Source organism: Penicillium roqueforti (assembly GCF_015533775.1).
Source record: "Penicillium roqueforti strain LCP96 04111 chromosome Unknown scaffold_09, whole genome shotgun sequence".
In the NCBI taxonomy this organism is placed as follows: domain Eukaryota; kingdom Fungi; phylum Ascomycota; class Eurotiomycetes; order Eurotiales; family Aspergillaceae; genus Penicillium; species Penicillium roqueforti.
The window spans coordinates 1-18,929 of record NW_024067573.1 but is presented as its reverse complement, the minus strand read 5'-3'; the positions used below and the strand labels follow the sequence as shown (position 1 = coordinate 18,929).

Genomic DNA, 18,929 nt, shown 5'->3' with positions numbered 1-18,929 from the left:
AAGGCAACGCAATCCGAGCTTAGTTGGACACAACATCCTTTCCCTTTTCCCCACGTCATTCCACCCCAACAGGCGATACAGCAGTGAACCGCCAAAATGTCACAAAGCCATGCTCTGTCAGATGATCAGGTATGTTCGCCGTTTACTCTAAGTATTGGGAGGCTTGAGTTGGACTGATGGCCATCCAATCCAGGTCGCGGGCGAGCTCCGCAAGATGACCGCCTTCATCAAACAAGAAGCACTTGAGAAGGCCCGAGAGATTCAGTTGAAGGCCGACGAAGAGTTTGCTATCGAAAAGTCCAAGCTCGTGCGCCAGGAGACTGCGGCCATCGATACCCTCTACGAGAAGAAGTTCAAGCAGGCAGCCATGTCCCAGCAGATCACCCGGTCCACACTCGCTAACAAGACCCGACTCCGCGTGCTGGGTGGCCGTCAGGAGCTACTCGATGAGTTGTTCCAGAATGCCCGTGAGAAGGTTTCCAAGGTGGCTGCCGACGATCAGAAGAAGTACCAGGCCATGCTCAAGGGGCTGGTCCTCGAGGGTCTGTATTATCTGAACGAGGATAACGTTGCGATTCGCTCGCGAAAGAAGGACTTCGGTATTACCAAGGATGCTATTGAGGAGGCGACCAAGGAGTACAAGGACCATGTTGGCTCGGAGGTGACCGTGACTTTGGACGAGTCGGAGCCATTGCCAGAAGGATCGTGAGTTTATTCGCTCTCCCTCTCAATATACGCCAAGGGGACTAACTAGGTCGCAGTGCTGGTGGTGTGTTTATTGTCGGTGGGCAAGGCAAGATTGAGATCAACAACACTTTCGAGGAGCGTCTGCGGCTGCTGGAAATTGATGCTCTTCCTGCAGTGCGAGAGACGCTCTTTGGCAAGAACTTGAACCGGAAATTCTACGACTAAGTGTGTATCACTTGTTCTGTCTTGGGTTTCACGTTTGCGACTGCTGTGTTTCGTGTGTTATAGTTCAGATAATCTTTGTCTCTCTTGGCCATCTTCACAAATAGAGGGGATTTCTTTGCACAGTTCAAGTCTCCTTTGGAATATGACCGAACTCTTTTAGCGATTGCTCTCATTCTACATACGTGCTTGAATACATTGGTATACTGTAATAAAACGCCTGGCTCAAAGTCATGATCATAAGGGTCGTAAGTCAGAGTGGTGGCAGACGGGAAAAACTGGGCGGGTATTCCATCATCAACCCATTTCAGTGAAATGGAGATTTTGGGACTCAAACTGCCAATGCCAATGTGATCAGGATACGTGATCATGCGCGCGGATGGGAATATCTTTGTCACCATTATCCGCGTCGCCTGGCGCCGCAAACGAATTCGTTTCTTGCTTGGCCTCGGGATTCTGCTTTTCAGCAGCAAGCGCAGCAAAAGTGCTGAAAATGCTCCGAATGTTACCATCTCTCTCCTTTACATGTGACTCGAAAATAGTGGTTTTCGGCGGTGGCTTGGACCGAACCGAATAGACAATTCGGTAATGCAAGGCCTCGAGTTCACTTTTGGCCACTGTCCGTGTCACATGTGAGGCCCCGGAATCCTGAATAGAACAAAATATCATTTTGATCTGAGCTGCCAGCCTGTCGATGGCAGCGTCATAGTCTTTCTCGGGTTGAGTACTGCTGAAATTCAACGCTAGCGCAGACGAATCAATCGCGACGTTGAGAAGAGCAGTGAGTGAAATTAATTCCCTCCAGTCGTAGTCGGCTATGCCTTTGAATCGCCTAACTTGGAAACGCTCATCCCGTAGCAGTAACAATGTAATACGTTTGATATCAAGCAACTCTCCAGGGGGTTCGGTGAGAGGACCGGGACTCCGTAGTAAAAATGCAACGGCCAGGCGACATCTTATCAGTGCAAACCATGGAGATGTGGGTAGGATATGATGCACAACTTGACTTTGGATGCAAACATCGTGTATCGTGGCGTGGAAAGTGGCGCAAACTCGACGTAACTGGTATCGTTGGCTTTGAACGTGGTACAACATATAGGAGATTACTTACCGAATCTTGGGCACTGGTTTCATGGAAATTCTCAGGATCCAAGACAGCATTTATGGTCCACTGAAGCTCCGACGATACCGTAGAATCCGCTGTTAACGAAACATCAAGAGTAAGACGTAGCAGTAGGAGCACCACTTGCTCTTGGGTGTCTTCTGCGAATCTACAATTTTGTAAGCATTACATTGTCGCGGGTTTGAGGGAGTGGAAACTCACAAGCCAGCAGTTTCTCTAAGTAATCTCAGGACTGAAACGAAGGTTGCATGGTCTTTCAACGCAGAATCTGGAGTAATATCTGACAGTGTTTATTAGCAGGATCCAGAGCCACAGGCAATATAGTCAAATCATACATTGGGAAGGAATTGGGATAATCTCCTTGGAAGGATCTAAAGCCTGGCTCCGAGCACCTAGTCGTGAGAAAAGTTCATTGATATCGGCCGGACGGATGAGCAGCTTTAGGCGGTCCTGATCCATATTCTTATATATTCAATTAGTTAATACCAATGGGGGTTTGATATAAGAGCATCTACAAACCTTAATAATTCGGTAATAGGCATTGCTCAATTCCTCTCGGCGTTCATAGGGTACTGAAAGGCATGTTAGCTTGACAGTAATAAGCAAAGCATGGTATGAGACGAACTGGAACGAAACATCCACAGAACGAATTCGTCCGGCAAAAGCCCTTTGGACAAAGCCATCTGAATAAATTCGCCTGACATGAACTGGCGCTCGCGAGTATCAGATTCTACAATTGGTCAGCATGGAAAGAAGCAGCGAACGACTCATTTAGAGCTCACCCCTTAATATATCCATACTCGTCCCAGGTGCGATCAGATCACTTGGAAATTGGGGGGCTGACGGCAATGTCTGTGTGCAATCAAAAAATGGCCAGGCGCGGCCGGGGTCAAGAGCATCAGTTCTTCTAATAGCATTTATCAGACGTTGACCTCCAACACCGTCTTCATTCTCGCCAAGAGCAGAGATCAACATGGTTTCATTCAGAGCGGTGCCGGACGAGCCGTTTCCGTGCTCCATGCCGTTCGGTTGCTTCTGCACATAATTGGCTTTCGCCCGAGCTACGCTGGCTTCGACCTCATTATCATCCACTGCATCATGAACTAGAGAGTCAATGTTGTGTTTGTATTTCTTTGGCGATGATATCCTCTGAGTGAATTTGGCCGGTGTGAACAGGTCCTTAGACGTTGGAGCGAAAAGATTCTTTGGGTCCTCCAACGAGCATATCGAGTCTGTGTCTTCTCCATCCGAGCTGATTACTACCTCTCTGCCATCCTTGATGATGCGCTGAGATCCGTTGAGGCTCTTATTCAGAGATGAGACCCCGGTAACTGAGTCGATACTTTGGAAACTTTGATGCAATGTAGGGGACTGAAGGAGGGTGTCCTGAGTTGACAGATACAGTGCCGCATTTAGGTGGGCCTCAGCATCTTGTTCAGATTGTGGTAATATTTGATCAAATGCAAAGGAAGAGGGGGGGTCGGAGGATTCGGTCGCGAATTCAGCGCTTTCATTCATCTGAGGTGTACTCTTCGTCTCAGGTGTGCTGTTCGAGTTGACATGAGCGAATGTAGGTCTATTAAGCCATAAATCTTTTATGGTCTGCATGATGAGTGAGTGATGTTGAGTGTTCTCGTTAAAAAAAAAACAAGAGCCATATCGCGTTGAACGCGCCGATTTGGCGCGATGTCAGCCGTGGACAATGAGATGCTGACTCATCGGTCTTTCTTTGTTCCTGACCTTGTTGCTCAGGTGGAACCTGGACGGGGCGATTTTTAACCTTCGGAACGCTAACCATCCAATCCCACACTTTAAGACTAATTGAACTCATATCGAGGTCAAATTGATATTGAACTGACCTGTGTGCATTGGGAGTACATACCTTGAACTGTCGAAAACATACTTGGCTACCAAGTATGTTAGTTATCGTATTGTAGATTGTAGATCTGGTAGCCACATCCCTAGTGGCGGCGATCTCTGGTTGATCTGGTCTACTATCGATTACTACTGATCTCGTTTGATCGACATCAAACTTGCGATGGAAATGGCCGATTCTTTCTGATACATATTTTTACTGTGTCAGTCTACGGAGTAACGGGTAGGGAAAATGACACTCCAATTAGCTTTATCTAAAGCGACGATACGCTAAACATCGGGTCCCACTACTATAGTTCGTGGTCGACCGGGTGACGACCCTGAAATGTACATATGTCGTATCAGCACGCCATTCAAACGTTGCACTACTGTACAGAGTACTGCAACTGCTTTTGCTTTAAGACCCTTGCCTCGAGATCTGGTTTCGAAGCTTTTAGAGGAACACACCCGTGATACGTGGGTATTTGGTAGGGCTATCAGGAAAGGGGAACACGAGTCCCGGGCAATCCGCGAACCCTTGTTTTACGAGGACGCCGATCATCGAGCCTGTTCAGGAGTATTCTCCTGAAGCCAAGGGTTTTCTTTTTTCTATTTTTGCCAAGAAACAAGGAGGGATGCATACGGTAACATAAAAAAATGAGAGAACGGGTCCAATGATGGTTTGACCCATATGCATAACAGTCTTGGGAATTTGGCAGATACTAACCCAAAACATAACTATCAGAGTGAAGGGAAGCTGACTCAGGTGGACCGGGAAGCTCGTGCCGTGTCGGTTTCAGGATCGATGCTCCGACCCCGAATTCTGGGTCTCTGATATCATTAGGGGAGGCGTGGGAAGAAAAAAAAAAAAAAAGGAAATCCATGGTCACAATACTGTCTGATTCTTCTGATAGGATATAGATCGATTACATGGACACTGCCACGACAGAAAATTCGCCTTAGTAAGAATATCGATGCGTCCCGAGGTACCCTGTACCCTACAACTTCTAGGAAAACCTGCAACGCAAGAAAAGGCCAGTTGTTAAATTAATACTTCATAGTGGGGTGAAGAAAACAACCGCGGTGGGCCAATAATAACCGTTACTCCAGAGTTTGCATACGGATCAAACGGATATGTACGGAGTACGGAGCAACTTTCATAGTGAAGAACTGGGGAGAATACTCCGTACCCGCGGTAGGTAATCCCTCGTTAAGCCTAGTTGTAAGCGATCATAATGCTGACGGTGGCAGTGCCGCGATGCGCACTAGTGAAAAGAGGCCGAAATAAACACGAATCCACCAATGTCTCTTAGCGATTAAATATCAATACTATGTACTCCGTAACTATATCAATATCTCGTCCCATAGTTCAAGTGCCGAGTACCCCGATTGCCACAGTCAGAAATTTAGCAGGGAGAGGTCGGAACGGGGCTGGACATTATAAATACCGGACTTTACATGTATTGTCCCTTGAGTCCGAGATCATATACATGGCTACCTACCTTGAGTCTCGGTGATTGTGCAGTCGTGCTGGCTCCAACACGAATGAAGATGCCTAAAGATGCCGAGAACAAGAGAAAGAGGCAGTGTAAAAGAGACGCAAGACATATCATACCAAATTATACCAATAGAACAGTCGACGCGTGTAAAAACCTCCTGCCAAGCCCGCTTTGAATGACAAAGCAGAGGTATCTTCCTTGGAAGGTTGGCCCGGCCCCATCGGTAAGCACCCACGGACGGGTGGTAACGAGATTACATACTCTCCCGTACTGAGATCCATACGAGGGTAAGCTCAGGTGGCTACTCTATCTTTCTCCCACCCCTCGAAGCACAAAATAACTACTTTGGTGCTTCTTCTCTTTCTTTCTTTTTCCCTTCAGTATTTTGAATGGCCCCTTGTGGGTGCGCCCTATAACCCTTCGGCTGTCGCATTGCAATCATATTCCATCACGATCAGCCGCGGAAACCCTGTTTTGAATAGTTTTGGACGATTCCTCGAAACTGGTCGACAACAACATCTTCGACACGCGCACATAGAACCCCTGATTTTCTCGAGACTTATATCGCCTATGACCTTGCGTTTCCATCGTCCTCAACCCCTGTGAACGCACTCAGACCGACAATCTTTCTCTGCGCCGAGCGCTGTCGGATTCCGGCCCTTCAAACCGGATGCTAGCCAGCTACCAATAATCAAGGTTTCTATCGAGTTTTATGCCCTTCTTGGGCGCACCAATAGCCTAGATGGCTTCCGCGCGCTTCCCTGGAGACAATGGAGAGGATGAAGGGGACAACAACGAGCAAGGTGCTGATATCGGGGAGGTCAACAGCCACGTCTCCAAGCCGACTAAACGACAAAGATGGGCTACCACACGAGCGCCCGGACATGGTGGCGTCAAGAAACGTGTTTCAATTATCGATCGCTTCCATAAACGGTCAGATCTGAAAGACGAAAAGCGAAAATCGAACAATACAAGCACCTCAGGCAATAGCGAATCTCAGATCCCGCAAGAAGGACCGAATCGGAGAATCTACTTCAGCATTCCTATTCCGGAATCCGAACGAGACGAGGATGGTCATTTGCGCATCACGTACCCCAGAAACAAAATTCGCACGGCCAAGTATACACCGCTCACCTTTGTTCCCTACAACATCTGGCTACAATTTCACAACATCGCGAACATCTATTTCTTGTTCGTCATCATTCTTAATGTACGCAGTGATATCCTTATTTCCATGGCTTCCACCCCAGTTGGCATTGGCTGATGATATTCTAGTGCTTTCCAATTTTCGGCGCCAACAACCCCGGTCTGAACGCCGTTCCTCTAATCGTTATTATCGTTGTGACCGCTATCAAAGATGCCATTGAGGATTGGGGGAGAACAGTGTCTGACAATCAAGTGAACAACTCTCCGGTTTACAGACTGGTTGAATGGAACAATGTCAATTCGACAGAAGACAACATTGATATATGGCGTCGTGTCAAGAAGGCTTGTACCAGGGGCTCGATCGCCTCATATAAGTGGGTTGTTTCTCAATTTAAGAAGAAAGAGAAAGAGGGGGATGATGATGAAGGGCAAAGACGCGACTCATTCTTGAGTACAGCAGATCGCCGGTCCTCGATTTATACGCAGCGGAACTCCTTAGCCCCCGAAGATATCGCTATCCCCATGACCGATGTTCCATCGCCTCAGCCCGAAGCTCGCGAAGATTGGCCGATCGTGAGCAACCCTGAAAACAAGTATCTGTCTCCGAACAGCGCAGCTCGACAGAGCGTCGTTGAGCCAACGCCGGACAAGAAACATGGAACCATCCTGGACATGTCCAAGCAGACACCCGGCAAGGCCCGATTCAAGCGAGAGCAGTGGAAAAGTCTGCAAGTTGGCGACTTTGTCCGGTTGTACAACGAGGATCCTATTCCAGCCGATGTCGTGATTCTGTCCACTTCTGACCCGGATGGCGCATGTTATGTCGAAACAAAAGGCTTGGATGGAGAAACCAATTTGAAGGTTCGCCAAGCTCTTCACTGTGGCCATGAAGTTCGACACGCCAGAGACTGCGAAAAGGCCGAGTTTGTGATCGAAAGTGAGGCCCCGCATGCCAACCTGTACACTTACAATGGTGCCATACGTTGGGACCAGCGCGATCCACGTTTCCCTGAAGCTCCCCGGAAGGAGATGGTTGAGCCCATCTCTATCAACAACATCTTGCTCCGTGGGTGCAATTTGAAGAGTACCGAATGGGTCCTAGGTGTTGTCCTCTTCACCGGTGGAGAGAGCAAGATCATGCTCAATTCCGGTGCGACTCCGGCAAAACGACCTCGCATGGCAAAGGATCTGAATTGGAACGTCATTTACAACTTTTTCATCCTATTCCTCATGTGTATTGTCGCAGGTATTGTGAATGGAATCGCATGGGCCAGGCCAGACAAATCTCTAGACTACTTTGATCTTGAGTCCTACGGAGGCACACCACCTGTCACTGGTATTGTCACCTTTTGGACCGCTCTCATCCTGTTCCAAAACTTGGTTCCCATTTCGCTTTATATTTCTCTTGAAATTGTTCGGACCATCCAAGCGCTTTTCATCAACAACGATCTGTTCATGTACTACGAGAGACTGGGGATCTATTGTGTCCCTAAGTCTTGGAACATTTCAGACGACGTTGGCCAAGTCGAGTACATTTTTTCTGACAAAACTGGTACATTGACTCAAAATCTGATGGAGTTCAAGAAGTGTACGGTCAACGGTTTGGCATATGGAGAGGCTTACACAGAAGCTCAGGTTGGCATGCGGCGTCGCGAGGGAGCTGATGCTGACGCAGAGGCCGCAGTGGCTCGACAACAAATTGCTGCCGATGCGCAGAAAATGTTGGGTCTGTTGCGTGGGATTCATGACAACCCTTACCTGCACGACGACCAACTGACGTTCGTTGCTCCGAATTTTGTGGCCGATTTGACAGGACAATCCGGAGAGCGGCAGAAGCACTGTACAGAGGACTTCATGCTGGCTCTTGCCTTGTGTCATACCGTTATCACCGAGCATACTCCCGGCGACCCCCCTCAAATTGAGTTTAAGGCCCAGTCTCCTGACGAGGCAGCGTTGGTCAGCACTGCTCGAGATTGTGGATTCACCGTTTTGGGCCGAGCCGGTGACGATCTTCTCCTGAATGTCATGGGCGAGGAACGCACATATACAGTTTTGAACACCCTTGAATTCAACTCATCTAGAAAACGAATGAGTGCAATTATCCGAATGCCCGATGGTACTATACGCCTCTTCTGCAAGGGTGCGGACAGTATAATTTACTCCCGTCTAGCCCGTGGCAAACAACAGGAGCTCCGCCGACAGACTGCAGAGCACTTGGAGGAGTTCGCTAGGGAAGGACTTCGAACTTTGTGCGTTGCCGATCGACTGCTTAGTGAGGATGAATACTACACATGGGCTAAGGAACACGATATCGCTGCCGCTGCGATCACAGACCGTGAGGAGAAACTAGAGATGGTTTCTAGTCAAATCGAACAGGAGCTCATGCTTATTGGTGGAACTGCCATTGAGGACAGACTTCAGGATGGTGTGCCCGATACAATCCAGCTTCTTGCGGACGCTGGTATCAAACTCTGGGTTCTTACCGGTGACAAGGTTGAGACCGCCATCAACATTGGGTTTTCTTGCAACCTACTCAATAACAACATGGAGCTGATTGTGCTGAACATTCCCGAGACTGAACACCAGCAGGCCTCTGACGAACTCGACAAGAATTTGCAAACTTTCGGATTGACCGGTTCTGACGAGGAACTTATTGCTGCTCGTGCTGATCATACACCACCCGAGGCTACACATGCCGTGGTCGTTGATGGTGAAACCCTGAAGCTGATGCTCTCCGATGACTTAAAGCAAAAATTCCTCCTACTCTGCAAGCAGTGCAAGGCCGTTCTTTGCTGCCGTGTCAGCCCCGCACAGAAAGCCGCCGTCGTGAACATGGTCAAGAACGGGCTGAACATCATGGCTCTTTCCGTTGGTGATGGTGCCAACGATGTGGCTATGATTCAAGAGGCCGACGTTGGTGTCGGTATTGCTGGCGAAGAAGGTAGACAAGCTGTCATGTCATCCGATTATGCAATTGGTCAGTTCCGGTACCTCCAGCGCCTTCTTTTGGTGCATGGGAGATGGTCTTACCGTCGCCTCGGAGAGTGCACGGCCAACTTCTTTTATAAGGTATGTGGCGTTGGTATTGACTATTATTCTGTATTACCACTGACTCCTCCCAGAATCTCGTGTGGACGTTCGCCCTTTTCTGGTACTGTATCTACAACGACTTCGATTGCTCCTACCTCTTCGACTATACCTACATTATCTTGGTCAACCTCGCTTTCACTTCATTGCCTGTAATCTTCATGGGTATCTTCGATCAGGATGTGGACGACAAGGTGTCTCTTGCTGTCCCTCAACTGTACATGAGAGGTATCGAGCGTAAGGAATGGTCGCAACTTAAGTTCTGGTACTTTGAATCCTCCCCCAAACTCTTGAGATGTTTCGAGACATACTAACTTGGACAGGTTGTACATGGCCGATGGCATGTACCAGTCAATTATTTGTTTCTTCATGCCTTACCTCCTATTCGCGCCAGCAAACTTCGTCAACGAAACTGGACGCAATATCAATGACCGAGCCCGTATCGGAGTTCTAGTCGCGTCCTGTGCGGTGATTGCTAGTAATATCTACATTATGATGAATACTTACCGATGGGATTGGTTCACGTCTCTGATCAACGCCATCAGTAGCATTCTCATCTTTGTGTGGACCGGCATTTATACCTCCTTCACTTCCTCTGGTCAATTCTACCATTCCGCTGCTGAAGTTTACGGCTCGTTGAGTTACTGGGTCGTCCTCCTGATGACTGTCGTGGTTTGCTTGCTTCCGCGTTTCACGTACAACTCCATCCAGAAGGTGTTCTTCCCGCTTGATGTCGATATCATCCGCGAGCAAGTGACTATGGGCAAATTCAAGTATCTGGACGCCATAGAAGATCCCCCAATGCCCCCGAAAGAGGGAGGCCCGAAGGCCGTGGCTCCCAGTGATGAATCGGCTACCTCTTCGGAAATAGTGAAGCCAGTGCAGCCCGCCATCAAGCAGGACACTGATGAAGAGCGGCCCTTCTATGCTGCATCCGTGGCCCCGACCGCAAACACCCACAACCCCCGCAGTCAAAACAGCAGTAATGGGACCAACTACACCGCCAGTCTTGACCATGATCCGCGACCACAGTCCGTGGACTATGTTCGCCGATCTCCCGACCGGACACGGCATTCGTTTGACCGGAGTCGACCGAGCTTCGAGCAAAGCAACGACTTCACTTCCGCTGCCATGCTTTCTCGGGTGGAATCTTCGCAAACTCCACACCGTCAACATGAGGACCCATTCCGGACTGCTGACGATCCTCCTGTACATAATGTGATATAGAGGAGCGCATATTGCGTTGCATTGAGCCTCATGAACCGTCACTGATGACTTTACCCCATCAGAGCTTCTGGTTCGTTCCTTGTGATTTCTCCTCGCCATTCCTATTTGACGAGCAATATGCTGTGGTGTTTTATTTTATTTTTGAGAGCCTTTTATATTCCCTGATAGAAAGCAGGCGTTCTGGTTTGGTCGTTTACTCAGTCGGATGCTGGGGGCGATCTTCGTTTTTACCTCCCTCACTCTTACCCTGTCTCCAATGTTTTATTTTTATTTTTTCCGATGCATGCCCTACACTCACTAAGCCTGTCTGGCCTATGGTATTTATCCCTTGTACAAAAGCGTTTCTGTCTCTGCAAAGTGCATGACACCCGCGTTTGAAGGTTTCCTGGTGTCTGGTTCCCATCTGGATGTTATATCTTGTTGGATGATCTTTTTGCGTTTGGTTCTTGTTCATTTGTTTTGTTTCTTTCCTCTATCAAAAGGACAAAGCCGGCATAGGGTTCTCATTCATGTATTCTATTCAATGCCCCCAGCGCGGAAATTACTTAATGTGGCAATTTAAGATTCCTACCTGCACTGTTATGTGTTTTCCAGGTGTAGCTGCCGAGGGAAATTTGCGCTACGTCGCAGTCTTGATTATAGTAGTGTCCTAGTTGGGTAAAATAGAGCGCGTCTACGCGTTGAAATCAATCTCACCGCCCAAATAATCTGCCAATGATACTTCGGCATCCGGCATTTGCACTGGGGATTTTTGTTCGCTATCTTCTCCTTCTCGTTTGCTTTGGCTAAACATAAAGTCTCATTATTTGAGGCAGAAGGTGTTTTAAATATTATCGCCGATCCACCGCCGCCTTTCCATCGCCGAAGTATCAGCATATCGTGGTCAAATACGGCACTCGGTTGCGAGGCCACTCCTCGCTGCTATCAACATCACTTTGTCCTTCACTTGAGCCTCCTGACACGTCATTTGATTATCTCATCGGCAGTTGAGTCAAAGGTCGTGGAATCACTTTTAGATCAGTGTTACTTCTCGACAAAACGATGTTCTAACTGCTCTGCCCATGGGATGAAGGAAATGCACCGAACTCTGTCATTTCGATATAACTACCTCACAATTCGAGACTACAATTGCCATGGAGTTTCTGGCTGCGATTAGGTAGGCCCCAGAAAACCTTCCCAAGCAAACGAGCTGGAACTAACCAGATTGTGTCTTGTACAGAGAACTCAAGGCCCTCCCGGAGACCACCCACCTCTTCTGTCCCCGGAAAGACAACGATGATCATGGACGCTACGAAGATTTAGAGCAAGTGGACGAATCAGGAAAGGCCGTCAAGGATATCGTAGCTGAAGCAACGGCTCGAAGAGAGAGTTTTCTCTCGTCCATGCGCATCCTGGCATACCATAAGGATGGCGTGGAAGACGATCAGAACTGGATCCTGGGAAAACTAGACGAATCTCTGGAGAAATGTGATCTATGCATTAAGCATTATTACATCGGCAAAATCTGGCTCATGGACCTGCTCAAGGAGGAGAACTATCACGAAGATGATATTGAGGCGTTTGCCCAGAGAATCGATGAGTGGGACATTCGGAGAATCACTCGTAACTTGACAACCGCCACGACCCAGTTGAAACAAATCCCATTGGAGAAAATTAGCTTGGATGTCTTGGACAGGGCTGCATTGCTGTCAATCTTCGAGACCCTGAGCTGTGAAGCCATGCTGCGCAACGAAAGCCTTTTGCAGGAATATTTTGATGAGCCATTCAAACTCATTCAAACAAAGCGAAGCTTGAAAGTTTCAGATTATATTCCTGCAGTCTCTCGCTTTCTTTTTGATTCTAATCAATTCCGAAGCTTCTGGGCTGTTCAGTCATGGACAAGATACTCGCGGCCTCCTACTAATCAAGAATTTGATTGGGCAGTACGCGATGGCTTGCTGATGGGCCTGCGGGCTGCGTCACAGCAGCCACCTCAATTCGCAGTCATTCAGAGGTTGTGGCGAGGTATGCAGCTTGTTGTCCGAAAGCTGGACAAAGAGCAGATTACACATCAGCTTCGAGGGTTGGAAATAGACCCTTGTCGTCTCTCCGTGGATCATCTCGCCATACCTGCGCCGAGCTTGCGATTCCTTCTCAACACCATCCAACTATTCCTCGAGAAAGCCCCGGTTGATTTCTGGGATGCTATGCAAACCATCTCTCCCCAAGCAATCATGGAACAGGCATTTTACAACACACAATTCAATGCTTTTCTCCTGGAAACCTCTGAGGGTGAGCCCTTTGAGAAATCCGCTTTGAAAGACATGCTCTCCTGGATCAATCCCTTCCTCGGCTCACTGAAGGGTGCTCACCAGCCGTCTGCCTGTCGGTTCTTGATATTGCAATTACTTGGCCGTCTTCAAGATACTCAATATCCCAATCTGTCGCGCTATCACTGCTTTGACATTGGTTTGGCCAGTCTCCTTCAAACACTACGCCGCTTCACAGAAAATGAGTCTTCCCGGGGTACAGTAACTCGGATCGTATTGGCAGAGACAATGGGAGTGGTTGGTGATACAATCGACGCAATCATCAGCCCCCCGACCTTTGATGTTGAGCGAAGTCGGCAGAATGGCATTCTCACGCAGTGCATGGAAGTTGTACGCAACACTTTGGCATTGGAGTGTCAATCGTTGAAGACCGACTATGAGGCACTTCTGAAGCACGGTACGCTCTCACATGGAGTATCTACCTACTCTGCACCCATCTGGGATGCTGTGATCAAGCACCTCCACCGGGATAACCTGCCGCTGTCAAGTTCGGCCCTCTTAGGAATCTTGCCCCTGGTTGGCTTGGAGATGTTTCCCACGAAAGGAGAAGGGAACAAGGAGAAGACCCACTTCAATATGATTTATGGCCATCTCACCAACCTCTCATGTCGAATCATCGAGCGTCTCGCGGACTTTCCACCCGAGCACCTTGAAACGTTGTTCCAAAGCCAGGATACTAGTAGCGCCGTTATTTCGGCTCTGTTTGCCGCCGACTATGACACCTATACAGCTGCGGTTGACTTGATCAAGGCCGTCAGTGGCCAGTCAGCTCGACGAGATGCCATTTCTCACCTCCTCCAATCTTCGTTCACGACCACAATTTACGGACTCAGTTGGTCATTCCGTCGGATATCTCACATGAAGACTTTTGCACCCGCCCCAAGAATGCTATACACTGGTACAGACATCGTAGAGATATTATGTGACAGTCAAACCGGTATGCTGCGAACTCGTAATCTCGCTGATCGCCGGGAGGTTGTGTCGCTGCAGAAGCTTTGGGAGTATCTGTGGCTGGCACTGACCACGATCTTTGATGAGACCGAGGCATGGCATCTTCGGGGGAATGATAAGGCTGTCATGCTCGAATTTTGCCGTGACACGATTCAGTTCGCTGACCTTCTTTTTGATCAATATGGTGTGTTCTTGGGAGCTGTAGGGAATGCGGACCCGGGGCAGACTTCTGCATCCGAAAATTTCCTCAAGTCCCCAACAGCCACAATGAGTGCTATGGTAAAATGGCTTAGGTTGAAGGATGAGTTCTTGGCAACGACGCTCGTAGGGTTGGTGGCAAAACTTCTACGCAGATTGGGTGGGATGAATGTGACCACTGTGAAGCCAGATGCATTGAGCTTTATTGAGGGGGTGGCTGTCAATGGCACAATCAAAACAATACTCAACCAACGTGAGAAGGCAGAATTAGTCCGCTCATTGGAGGCTTACTATAAGAAACCTGTCGTCACTGCCTCAACTGCTGCTCTCAAGAAACAGTCTTCGATCACCGCTTTTGCCAAACCCTCTGCTTCCAGCCCCTCCTCTCGCATCACCAGTGACGATGACTTTGATGATGATACTTTGAACGACCAAACTCTTCTTGAGCTGTCTTCTTCTGTCGAATTCAACAAGGCTCGCCTCGCAACCCAAGCCAAACGCGCAGCTGAAAAGGCCACCAAAATGCACTCCTCAACGGCTCTCAAGAATCGTCCGGACATTTTCCCTCCGAGGATGTTTCCCAAGTCAGTTCCTCCTCTACGATCTAACAATGACCCCACCCACGTCCTATCTTTCCGTGAGAAGCGCGAACGGGAAAGGGAGGCCAAGAAGAAGCGTGATCAGATTGAGCTCGCCAGACTCAAAAAGAACACGACCGCATATGGTGTTGGGGAGCAAACAGCTGAACAAGGCTCTGGCCTGAAAGGTATTGGTATCAAGGGTAAAGATCATACAACCCCTGCAGATAGCATGATGGTTTCCTCTGGTGACGAGTCTGATTCTGAGAGCGAAGATGAATTAGACAAGGAACTCTTTGGTGCCAAACCGAAGAAACCCGACGCCGTCGCGGCCTACGAATTGAGCAAAAAACAATCCCTTCAACAGCAACCCATCAAAAAGGTCAAGCGCCATCGGTCTGTCAGGGACATGCGGGCTCGCCTGGCTCCAGATCTGAGTTCTCTTCACCGTTCAATCCTCTCCTGGGACTTTTTCGCAACCGGCGATCTTCCTCCTTCCTCGGATCGCACTGATTATTCCCTGGTCTCAAACACGTTCCGCACACCCGATGCCTACCAGAGTACATTCGAACCTTTGTTAATTCTTGAAGCGTGGCAAGGTTTTCAACAGGCGAAGGACGAAGGTTCTTTCCGACCCTTCGAAGTCAAAGTCATGACCCGATTGGCTGTCGACTCGTGGATCGAATTCAGCACCCAGCCGCTTGGTGTTCTTCCCAAGGATTTTAGCATGGGCGAAGGTGATTTGGTCATGTTCTCCAGCTCGCCCAAACTCACAAGCGACCCGAGTGCGCCCCATGTTCTCGCTCGTGTATGCGGTGTCAATCGAAAGAACAAAAAGATGGAGGTCACATATCGGGTCAATCCTGGGAGTAACAAGTTCCTGTCTTCTTTAGGGCCGGGAACCGAGGCATGGGGTGCCAAGATCACTTCTTTGATCCCAGTGGAGCGTGAATATGGTGCCCTAATGGCGTTGCAGTACTATGATCTGTGTGAAGAGATTGTCTTGGCTAAGCCTTCACCTCTTCTCACTTATTCGGACGCAAGACTGCAACCCATCATGGATAATTACTCCATCAATCGTGCTCAGGCAAAAGCCATCAAGTCAGCTGTCGACAACGACGCTTTTACTCTCATCCAAGGTCCTCCTGGTTCGGGAAAAACCAAAACAATCATCGCGCTTGTCGGAAGTCTTCTAAGCGACGTGCTTGGGAAACAGGTGATCAAAGTCAACGGTGCCCCTGTTGCGAGAAACTCCCTCTCAAAGAAACTTCTCCTTTGCGCGCCTAGCAATGCCGCCGTCGACGAGTTAGTCATGCGATTGAAGGATGGTGTGAGGACGACTCATGGTCGGCAAGAAAAGGTCTCTGTTCTTCGTTTAGGAAGAAGTGACGCAATCAACACCAATGTGTTAGATGTTACCCTTGATGAGATGGTCAATGCCCGTCTGAATCAGGATCCTAGCAAAGGAAATGGTGTCGACTTGCAGAAGCTCTATGAAGAGCATAAGACGACTGATACGTCATTCAAAGAGCTTCGTGGCCGCCTCGATGAGGCACGAGCAAAGGGATTACCTCCTCCGGAAGAGCTGGAGCGCGAATTTCACTTGATGAAAAAGAAACGGTCCCAATTAAGCACGTCTATTGATAAGGCCCGTGACCAGAACCATACGCTGGCCCGCAATGCTGATATGCATAAACGGCGGATCCAAGAACAAATCATCAACGAAGCTCATGTCATTTGCACTACTCTCAGTGGATCTGGACATGAAATTTTCCAGGGTATGAATGTCGAGTTTGAGACCGTCATCATCGATGAGGCGGCGCAGTGTATTGAACTCAGTGCTCTTATCCCGCTGAAGTACGGCTGCTCGAAGTGTGTTCTTGTCGGTGATCCCAAACAGTTGCCTCCAACTGTACTGTCAAAAATGGCGTCCAAGTTCCAGTATGAACAGAGCTTGTTCGTCCGCATGCAGAAGAATCACCCTCGAGACGTGCATTTGCTGGATATCCAGTACCGTATGCACCCAGCCATCAGTCATTTCCCCAGTGTGACGTTCTATGATGGCAAGTTGCAGGATGGACCGGACATGGCCAAGCTTCGCCAGCGTCCCTGGCATCAAAGCGAGCTTCTCAGTCCTTACCGATTTTTTGATGTCCAGGGCATGCACTCATCTGCGGCCAGGGGTCATTCCTTGATCAATTACGCGGAGTTACAAGTGGCCATGCAACTGTATGATCGTTTGATCACAGATGTCAAAGAATACGACTTTGCGGGCAAGATTGGCATCATCACACCTTATAAGGGCCAACTAAGAGAGCTCAAGAACCAATTTACCCAACGATACGGCGAAGACATTTTGAAGAAGGTCGATTTCAATACGACTGACGCTTTCCAAGGTAGAGAAAGTGAAATCATTATCTTCTCCTGTGTGCGAGCATCCAACAAGGGTATTGGTTTCTTGGCTGATATCCGCCGTATGAACGTCGGTCTCACCCGTGCCAAGTCATCGCTCTGGGTTCTGGGTAACTCGCAGTCCCTAGAACAGGGTCAGTTCTGGAGTCGGCTCATTCAGAACGCGCGGGAGCGAAATGTCTACACGGAGGGTGATATTGTGAAAATCCTGGAGAAGCCGCAATTCACTGGCTACAAAGAGATTGAAATGGTCGACCTTGACACAGCAGAAGCTCCAGGCTCTCCCGACTATGAGCCCCCTGTACCGCCAATTTCCCGACCTTCGTCGGCCTCCGTCTCAGTGTCTGCCTCTGGCCACGGTACATCCCCAATTCCACAACCCGATGGACCTTCTGGGGGAGCCAAGGGCTTAGACCCGACGAAAATGTGTGGGATCTGTGGAAGCGCCAACCATTTTACTTACAACTGCGACAATGACGAAGCAAAGGCAAATGCTCGAGGAACCTGTTTCCGCTGCGGTCAGCCTGGCCACACTAAGATTTCCTGCCGTGCCGAACGATGCGTTGAATGCGGTGAATGTGGGCACTCATCCCGCAACTGCACGTCCACGAAAGTTCTTTCAAAGATCGAGAAATCTCGCCTGGAGAGGGACGAATATATCCTCAAGCAACGTCAAGATTCATCGACCGAGCGTCAGCGAGAACGTCAACTAGGAGGACACAACCCCAAAATTCCTGTTGTTCGAGCCACAAATTCAACCGCGCCAATCAACACTCTTGATAATTCTGCGAAGAGAAAACGTGAAGAATCTTCCTCTAATGGACCACAAGCGCAACGTCCTCGTACCGGGCAGCCACATCCCCCAATCCATGTTCCAAAGGGTTCATTGGGTAGTAATCATCCCGGTCTATCTGGCCCGGCTGCCCGTGGTTCGAATGTCCCAAGAGTCAGTGGTCACCCGGGTCTTTCTGGTCCCCCTCGCGACAACCTAGTGGCCAATACTCAAAATGGTTACAAGGGCCCGCTAGCCAATGGCTCACCAGGAGTAAGTTTTTCTCGCTATTTCAACAACTAGCTTTCATACATGCTGACAACTCCTTAGGGTCTCATCAAGCCTTCTCGCGATGGCCAGGCGTATCCGACCGAAAATGACCCGACAAGGGCTCCACCAATGCGATCTGGAGCAGATGTAAGCGTCATGTTCTTGTCTGACTTTGTTATTGATTACTGACACCGATTTCTTATCAATATAGGTTCCCAACCAAGCTGCTCCCAAGCCCCGACCTCCAATAATGCGCAAAAAGAAGGCGACAGACCCTTTCATCCGGCCCAAGCCAAAACGCAAGTAAGCGCCGCAAGGCCAATCCCGATGTACCTGTGAGCATCCGCATGACGCTATGTCATATGCCTGTCACCTAGTTCAACCAATACTCTAATATCAATGATGAATATCGTCTTGATTTGTATCTTCCTGCGTCTTTCCAACGTTACCCACATTCGGGCCTTCTCACCACTTCACCATGTTATCAAATGCTTCGGGGGGGGGGGGGGGGGGGGTGTTAGGGGGGGTGGGGGGGGGGGTGGGGGGGGGGGGGGGGGGGGGGGGGGGGGGGGGGGGGGGGGGGGGGGGGGGGGG

The 18,929-nt window shown here is 49.2% G+C and overlaps 4 protein-coding genes across 4 annotated transcripts; 3 read left to right on the top strand and 1 right to left on the bottom strand.

Moving 5' to 3' along the window:
• Nucleotides 1–96: 96 nt before the first annotated feature.
• Nucleotides 97–912, top strand: LCP9604111_4348 (H(+)-transporting V1 sector ATPase subunit E; the record flags this gene model as incomplete). The annotated part of the gene is made up of 3 exons (XM_039072037.1): nt 97–129; nt 194–705; nt 762–912. 3 exons carry the CDS (start codon nt 97–99, stop codon nt 910–912), a joined length of 696 nt encoding a protein of 231 aa, XP_038929390.1.
• Nucleotides 913–1,263: 351 nt separating this feature from the next.
• Nucleotides 1,264–3,640, bottom strand: LCP9604111_4347 (uncharacterized protein; the record flags this gene model as incomplete). The annotated part of the gene is made up of 7 exons (XM_039072036.1): nt 1,264–1,971; nt 2,021–2,180; nt 2,234–2,312; nt 2,368–2,494; nt 2,552–2,604; nt 2,658–2,762; nt 2,815–3,640. 7 exons carry the CDS (start codon nt 3,638–3,640, stop codon nt 1,264–1,266), a joined length of 2,058 nt encoding a protein of 685 aa, XP_038929389.1.
• Nucleotides 3,641–6,127: 2,487 nt separating this feature from the next.
• On the top strand, nt 6,128–10,845 carry LCP9604111_4346 (uncharacterized protein; the record flags this gene model as incomplete). The annotated part of the gene is made up of 4 exons (XM_039072035.1): nt 6,128–6,595; nt 6,661–9,600; nt 9,654–9,883; nt 9,942–10,845. 4 exons carry the CDS (start codon nt 6,128–6,130, stop codon nt 10,843–10,845), a joined length of 4,542 nt encoding a protein of 1,513 aa, XP_038929388.1.
• Nucleotides 10,846–11,978: 1,133 nt separating this feature from the next.
• LCP9604111_4345 (putative tRNA-splicing endonuclease) lies at nt 11,979–18,642 on the top strand (the record flags this gene model as incomplete). Its single annotated transcript, XM_039072034.1, has 4 exons — nt 11,979–12,001; nt 12,065–18,338; nt 18,396–18,482; nt 18,547–18,642. The coding sequence occupies 4 exons, from the start codon at nt 11,979–11,981 to the stop codon at nt 18,640–18,642; spliced, it is 6,480 nt and encodes a 2,159-aa protein (XP_038929387.1).
• Between the last annotated feature and the right edge of the window lie 287 nt (nt 18,643–18,929).